This window comes from Lagenorhynchus albirostris, chromosome 8 (assembly GCF_949774975.1).
Source record: "Lagenorhynchus albirostris chromosome 8, mLagAlb1.1, whole genome shotgun sequence".
In the NCBI taxonomy this organism is placed as follows: domain Eukaryota; kingdom Metazoa; phylum Chordata; class Mammalia; order Artiodactyla; family Delphinidae; genus Lagenorhynchus; species Lagenorhynchus albirostris.
In genome coordinates this window covers 6,380,734-6,388,763 of record NC_083102.1, presented here as the reverse complement: position 1 = coordinate 6,388,763, position 8,030 = coordinate 6,380,734, and the positions used below count along the sequence as shown (strand labels likewise).

The window sequence follows — 8,030 nt, the reverse complement described above, 5'->3', positions numbered from 1 at the left end:
AAATTCTTTTTTTTTTTCGCGGTACGTGGGCCTCTCACTGTGTGGCCTCTCCCGTTGCGGAGCACAGGCTCTGGAAGCGCAGGCTCAGCGGCCATGGCTCACGGGCCCGGCCACTGCCCGGCATGTGGGATCATCCCGGACCGGGGCACGAACCCGCGTCCCCTGCATCGGCAGGCGGACTCTCAACCACTGCGCCACCAGGGAAGCCCAGCTATAGCTATTTTAAACGTAACTGATCTTTGACAAAGAAGCAAAGGTAATTTAATGGAGGAAGCATAGTCTTTTTAAATTTTTTATTTATTTTTACTTTTGAAATTGAAGTACAGCTGATTTACAATATTATATTAGTTTCAGGTGTACAGCATAGTGATTCAGTATTTTATAGATTATAGTCCATTTAAGGTTGTCACAAAATAATGGCTATAATTCCCATTGCTGTACAATATATCCTTGTTGCTTATCTATTTGCTTCATAATAGTTTGTACCTCTTAATCCCATACCCCTATTTTGTACCCCCCTTCCCTCTCCCCACTGTATCCAGTAGTTTATTTTCTATAACTGTGAGTCTGTCTAAAAGCATAGACTTTTTTTTTTCATCTTTATTGGAGTATAATTGCTTTACAATGGTGTGTTAGTTTCTGCTTTATAACAAAGGGAATCAGTTATACATATACATATATCCCCATATCTCTTCCCTCTTGTGTCTCCCTCCCTCCCACCCTCCCTATCCCACCCCTCTAGGTGGTCACAAAGCACTGAGCTGATCTCCCTGTGCTATGCAGCTGCTTCCCACTAGCTATCTATTTTACGTTTGGTAGTGTATATATGTCCATGACTCTCTCTCACTTTGTCCCAGCTTACCCTTCCCCCTCCCTGTATCCTCAAGTCCATTCTTTAGTAGGTCTATGTCTTTATTCCCGTCTTGCCCCTAGGTTCTTCATGACCATTTTTTTTCTTAGATTCCATATATATGTGTTAACATATGGTATTCGTGTTTCTCTTTCTGACTTACTTCACTCTGTATGACAGACTCTAGGTCCATCCACCTCACTACAAATAACTCAATTTCATTTCTTTTTATGGCTGAGTAATATTCCATTGTATATACGTGCCACATCTTATTTATCCATTCAACTGTTGATGGACACTTAGGTTGTAAAAGCATAGACTTTTCAATAAATGATGCTGGACATCCACATGCAAAAAAAAAGAAATCTAGTCACAGACCTTATACCTTTCACAAGAATCAATTCAAAAGAGATCATGGATATAAATGTAAAATGTAAAACTATAAAATTCCTAGAAGATAACACTGGAGGAAATCTAGGAGATCTTGGGTTTGGTCATGACTTTTTAGATAAAACACTAAAAGCATGATTTATGAAAGAAAAAATTGATGAGTTGAACTTCTTTGAAATTAAAACATTCTGGGCAAAAGACATTTTTAAAAGTGCTCAATGGCATGGAACAGAGAAAATATAAAGGAGAAAATCAAAGTTAGATTTTTGTAAAACTTATAAAATTAAACTTCTAGCCAGGCTGATCAAACAAAAAGAAATAATCATAAATTGCCAATATCAGAATTTGAAGAGGAACAAGTATTGGGTTCCCAAACGGACTTTTTGGCCAACCCAATAATTTAGCTCTTGTACATATTAAAGGGATGATAAAATATTTTATGTTTCTGCAAATAAATTCAACTACTTAAGTATAATGGAAAAATTCCTTGAAAAGCACATCATACAAAAATGAGCATAAGAAGAAATAAAAAAAACAGAATATTTTACATTTGGTTAAAAAATACTTTAAATTTAATTTATAATATTAGAATTTATAATATTAGGGAAGGTTTAATATAGGTTTGGGTCTGGGGATCAGAGACCTCAGAATCAGCTCTCTAACTTTACCAACAATCCAAGGCTGAGTTTCTTCATCTTGGGATTGATGTAGGCGTTTGTCTGTAGGTCAACCTTGCCTTCTGGATTTGCCTGTCCTCATGGCTCTCAACTCCCCTTTTAGCTCCACATCCTTTTTATGTGTATTGTCTGCTTCATGCTTGGAGTTTTCCTAATTTTCTAGTGAGCTCATCAGTCATAAAGATTGTGTTTATTTTATTTTATTTATTTATTTTTTTGCGCTACGCAGGCCTCTCACTGCTGTGGCCTCTCCCGTTGCGGAGCACAGGCTCCGGACGCGCAGGCTCAGCGGCCATGGCTCACGGGCCCAGCCACTCCGCGGCATGTGGGATCTTCCCGGACCGGGGCACGAACCCGTGTCCCCTGCATCGGCAGGCGGACTCTCAACCACTGCGCCACCAGGGAAGCCCTGTGTTTATTTTTAAAAATTCTAGTTGCGTTTAACAGGATGGTGCTCCAAACTATTCAGTCCACCATCTTGTCTGAAGCGTAAGCGTCTGTGTGAGTTTCAATGCTAACTGGGAATGGGCACCAGGGGTAAAGTCTGGCTGAGCCTCTTTCAATGTTAAGCAAATTTGATGCACATAAAACAGACTATTGATGTGTGAGTGTGTCCGCGTGTGATTGTTGAGCACGCATTGGTTGTGTTACAGAAATGAGCCACGTGTTCACTTACCATCTTCTGAAGATAAAACCATAGCACAGAATTAAAGACATGTGATCTCAGGAATTCTACAGCTTACTTGTTATTGTACTGTACCCAGTAGAAATTTTATTGTTATTTTTGTTATATTCAGTAGAAATAGTAAGTATAAAGAAGAAAAGGAGTTTTTAGGGACATAAAACTGACTTTAGAGATTTGCAAATGAGAGGAATTTTATGTTTACAAGTTTCAAAAGCTATATTTCAATACAAACAGTAACTTTTAAAATCATTTGGTTTACTGACAAATAGAATGATGTTAAGATTTAAGCACTTGACAGAATCTCAAACGTTTGGTGCTGTCAGGCACTGTGTTCTACAGGGAGGTACAGTGTGTGATTCACCCACTAAATGACAGTGGATAGAGAACCACTGATTGTAACTATAATATAGGAGTCTTGCATTCCCGTCTAATGGTCTTTCTAAAAATTACCATTAATTTTTGGGGTATAATTAACAGTAAGCGACAGAATAAATGGCACATGGTAAACAGTAAGCGGTAAAAGAAATTGCACATTCCGTGCAAGACACGAAATAACCGAGTTTGCAATCTGACAAACACCTGAATACACATCACTATTAGGATTAGGGCTTTGGCCATGGCTGAACGTCTCTGAATTTCCGTGTACTTTACAAAGCTCTCTTTGAAGTCCTGTAATCTTTCCTCTGACTGCACAGTTGCACATTCTGACCCTGTTACTAGGCTGTACAGCCTATTGCTGTAGTGGCCACCCCTCTTCGCCATCACTAGGCTCTCAGTCAAGTCCATTAGCTCCTTCACCTGGTCATCCCGATTGCTCCCTTTAGCACGGTTACTAAAGGCACACACTCGCCCCCCACACGCAGCCACCAGCTCGCTTAGGGCTTTGTTATCTGAGCCATGGATGTAATCCATTAAGGAGCCTCCCTTGAGGTCTTCCTTGTGGGTGAAGAGGACAATTGTGTGTCTCATGGCATCCTCTCCAAAGATCTCCTTCACCTTCTGCACAGCCTGCTGGTCCTCCGTGGTGAATCGGCCCAGCTGTGTCACCAGGAGCAGCACGTGAGGTCCTGGTGCGGAGAGTAAGTAGCACTTCTGTTCCTCTTTGTACAGGGATTCAGAGGGGCCCTTCCCAGAAAACATGTCTGGTGTGTCAATGACAACCATCTCTCTGTCTCCCCAGCTTCCCCGACTTTTACTGCAAGTCTTCGTCAAGGACTGGGCACTCGGCCTGGACTCAAATGCTTCCTTCCCGAGGATGCTGTTCCCCGTAGCACTTTTGCCGGTTCCTGTTTTGCCCACCAGAATGACTCTCAGCTCTGATCCTCCGGCATGTTGAGCTTGTTGACTCTTTGTATATGGTCCCGCTAAGAGCAAGTTTACTTAGAAGAGAAAGACAAATACCGTATGATATCGCTTATATGTGGAATCTAAAAAAAATGATACAAATGAACTCATTTACAAAACAGGTATAGACTCACAGACTTACAGTTACCAAAAGGGAAACAGGCAGGGGAGTGATAAATTAGGAGTTTGGGATTAAAATATACACACTACTATATATAAAATGGATAACCGACAAGGACCTACTGTATAGCACAGGGAACTATACTCGATATCTTGTAATAACCTACAATGGAAAAGAATCTAAAAATCTATTCATATGCGTGTGTGTGTGTGTGTGTGTGTGTGTATAACTGAATCATTTTGTTGTAAAACTGAAAGTAACACAGCACTGTAAATCAACTATATTTCAATTAAAAAAAACAAAGGTGAAAAAAAAAAAAGAAGAAGCTTGCTTCGTTATTCCCACACTGATCATGCCAATGGAATATTTTTAATGATAAGGAAAAGTCTGGGAAAAGATACTCTCACAATGTATGGTATTTCTGAAATAGAAGCTAACTCTATTATCAAATAAAATAATGATTTTTAAAACTCTAGATTTCTCTAGGTCTGCAGGGCATTGCCATGTTGGCTCCTAGAAAAACATATTTGGAGGATGAGTTAGAATTAAAAACATACCTTGTCATTCAAAATTTGCCTATATCATCCAGTTCTGGCCCTGTAAAAGGCAAATTTTCTGGAGATGAGAGACGGGTAGCCAAGACAGTGGGTTCCGTCTTCAGGTGGGGAAAGTAACCTGACTGTTCCAGGACCAGAGACGGCTCCTCTGACCGTGGCTGGGCAGAGGTGTGGTCCCGACCACCAGCGAAATGGTTAGACCAGGAAAATACTGAAATGAACATTGTGAAATGATCCTCTCTAGTGAAGAAACTGCTGCTCACTTATGCTTTGCTTCAAAGTATAGCATGATTTTTATACAACATAAGCACAGGATGGGTAAACAGGCACAGAGAGGAAGTCACTTTCTTACCAGAGTGACTGCATTCCTTTCGGTCCATGGCAGTTCCTGAGGGACAGAGAGACCAGAGACCAATTAAAAAACTATCATTTTTGAGTTACGACTCATGAGAGAACCTTATATTTCTAGAGCACGTTCACAACCATGCCTCATTTGTCTACACAAAGCTGAGGAGGTGGGTGGAAAGAAGTACTATCTCTATTTTACAGAGAAGTTTAGTCACTTGCTCAGAGTCAACCCAGTGAGTCAGAAGATGGGTTTGGCTTGTCGCCCCACCTACTTCTTCTTATCTGCATGCCCACCTCTCCTCCACTTACCCTCCTCCCTGAAGGACCTCTGCGCCCGCTCTTGCTTTCCGTGGCCACACACCTTCCTTTCCCTCTGCGTCCTTTCTAGGTCTGCCTTGGGTCCCAGGTTCAGACTGCTCTTTCTTTCGATCTTTCTCCAGCTCGCCCAGCCCCTCCCTCCACGCTGCGTCCTTGCTGAGAGGCTCAATGAATTAAGAACACGACTCCAGAAAAGTACACTGTCCTTTAAACCAGAAATACACTTCATTTGATCCGTTAATTACTTGAATTTTCCTCTTTCCACGTAGAAGCCTTGCCATTTAGTTCCTTTTCCTACGCAAAGTTTCTTAAAACTGGCAGCCGGTACCAAGCGACAAGGCAGAGAAAATGCATGAGTTAATGGCCAAATTCTTCCCAGTTAGCACTTTTTATTGGCTCTATGCAAACGAAGCTCTTTTTGCCAGTAATGGGTAATCTAAATTCCATGAAGTTGACAGGTCCTGTAAACTGGCTTCACTTAAGCCAGATGCCATCACTCTAAATTGTTTCCCTGAAAATAGGGCAAATTTGTTAAAAAAATTTTTCTTTAGCCTGGGAACTAGAAATCAACACTGCAGAACTTTCTTGAGTGTGGACTTACCTGAGTTATTTTTGAAAGAAACAGAAGCCTCCCCAGTGAAATCTGTGACTTGCCCGTTCAGCTTGAAGAGAAAAAAAAAAAAACCAAACAAACCAGAAAACCGGAAACCTAGTCTGCTTCTTCCTCTCTCGAATCTCCACTGAGTTTCCTCACTGCAAGTGAGCCCCAGCACATGTCTGTGTCTGATTCTCTTTTTAAAAATAGTTAAAATGGCAAAGTTTAATGAATAATTTGTTGTCGCATGGACTGTCTTTTCTCAATAGTGAAAAAAACAATGTTTGAATCATTTAAACTGGACAGGAAGAAACGGGGCGCCAGGGATGCTGGTAGATTTGTTTCCTTCCCACCCGGGCTGTGTCCCCGCAGTTACAGGTTTGCCTGAATGAACACCCCTCAACTCCTCCCAGGAGGAATGACACCTCATCCACACCGTAGCAGTGACTGTCCTAAAGGCAAGTGCCGCTGGGCTGGGGGCAGAAAGAGCGTGGGTGTGAGGGGCACAGGACAGGGCACTGCGCAGAGCGGGGAGGGTACAGAAAGGGGAACCCGGGAGAAGCCCATGTCTGTCTGACTGTAACAGTCACGTCCATCAGCGCACTTGGAAATAACTCACTCATGGTTTCCCTGCTTTTCCTTCCTGTCCAGTTCTGCAATGTCAGGGAGGCACCCCTGGGAAGCAATGATCTAGGCAGTGTCTACAATAATAATCTGAGTCTCTACATTCAGGAAGAATGACCCAAGGGTTAAAGCTGAAATCACTCAAATGCTTTTTTCCCCTTATTTATATGACGTTCACCACAGCAGGGGCAGAGAAAATGTGGGACTTAGATAGCCTTTAAATATCCCAGATTAGTAGTGGTGCACTTTGCTTTCTCTCCCAACCACTGATGAGAAACAATCATAGGCCCCGACCTCATTATAGGAGAGGTTTGGAAACGCAGTGGAGTCCCGGGACGCGGGTGGACACCACTGCTTCGTCACACACTAACTATTATCACCGTTTTGCATTCTTCCACATCCTTTACTATGCATCTTCTACTTAATATCAGTAATCTCTTCCTAAAAACAAACGATTCTGTGTCAAAATACTAACAGGGACCTATTTCTTATTGTTTTTTATGAAAACACATATAATGCAATATCAAATTCAAAGCCCATTGATTTTCTAAATCACATGTAAAATTCACTAAAGTACCTATATAAAAACATTTTTTTCAGAACAAAAGCTTAAAATATTGCTCTTTTGAATACCCCAAATATTTTTGGTTTATAAAAGAAAGTTATTGGATAAGTATCCTAACAAACAAGTCAATTAAAAAATGGGCAAAGGACCTGAATAGATATTGTTTCTGAGAAGACATACAACAGCCAACAGGTCCATGAAGAGGTGTCAACATCACTAATCATCAGGGGAATGCAGATCGAAACCGCGATGAGCTATCACCTCACACCTGTTAGGATGCTATCATCACAAAGACAGGAGAGACGTGTTTGTGAGGATGTGGAGAAATCACGCTGTGGTAGGAGTGTAAATCGGTATAGCTACTATGGAGAACAGTATGGAGGTTCCTAAAAAAATGCAGAATAGGGCTTCCCTGGTGGCGCAGTGGTTGAGAGTCCGCCTGCCGATGCAGGGGACGCGGGTTCGTGCCCCGGTCCGGGAAGATCCCACGTGCCGCGGAGCGGCTGGGCCCGTGAGCCATGGCCGCTGAGCCTGCGCGTCCGGAGCCTGTGCTCCGCAACGGGAGAGGCCACAACAGTGAGAGGCCCACGTACCGCAAAAAAAAGAAGAGAAAAAGAAAAGAGGTTTTGTGGAGGGTGGAGGGAAATCAAAAACAAGTCACAATGGCTGTTCAGTGCAGGTGAAAGTGTGTGGGGTGAACTGGTGAAGCAGGGAAGGAACGACGGACGCCTGACTTTCAAAGTTTCACCAAAGTGATGGGTGCAAAACAACAACTCAGTGAACAAACGAACAAACCCCAACAAACAAACAAACAACAAAAGACCCAACCTGGAGCTTTTCAAAGAGGCTGGACTGAGCGACTTGTCTACTGAAAAGTGTGAGGAAATGTTAGCTTCACATTGCAAAGGACTAGCTGCCGAAGACCTACTTCCAAAGGATGCTCAGAGTTGCAAGAA

General features: G+C 42.3%; 1 protein-coding gene across 3 annotated transcripts; it reads right to left on the bottom strand.

The window, feature by feature from the left end:
- Window positions 1-2,691: 2,691 nt before the first annotated feature.
- On the bottom strand, window positions 2,692-5,963 carry GIMAP2 (GTPase, IMAP family member 2). 3 transcript variants are annotated; one of them, XM_060156391.1, is made up of 4 exons: window positions 5,892-5,929; window positions 5,334-5,584; window positions 4,977-5,012; window positions 2,693-3,966 (listed from the first exon to the last, which is right to left on the bottom strand). In XM_060156391.1, exons 3-4 carry the CDS (start codon window positions 5,002-5,004, stop codon window positions 3,002-3,004), a joined length of 993 nt encoding a protein of 330 aa, XP_060012374.1. In that variant the 5' UTR covers window positions 5,005-5,012; window positions 5,334-5,584; window positions 5,892-5,929; the 3' UTR covers window positions 2,693-3,001. The 3 variants fall into 3 exon arrangements, 2 of the variants coding, with proteins under 2 accessions (XP_060012376.1, XP_060012374.1); XM_060156393.1 differs by lacking the exon at window positions 5,334-5,584 and having other exon boundaries at window positions 2,692-3,966; window positions 5,892-5,963; XR_009541886.1 differs by lacking the exons at window positions 2,693-3,966; window positions 5,892-5,929 and having other exon boundaries at window positions 4,630-5,012; window positions 5,282-5,567.
- Between the last annotated feature and the right edge of the window lie 2,067 nt (window positions 5,964-8,030).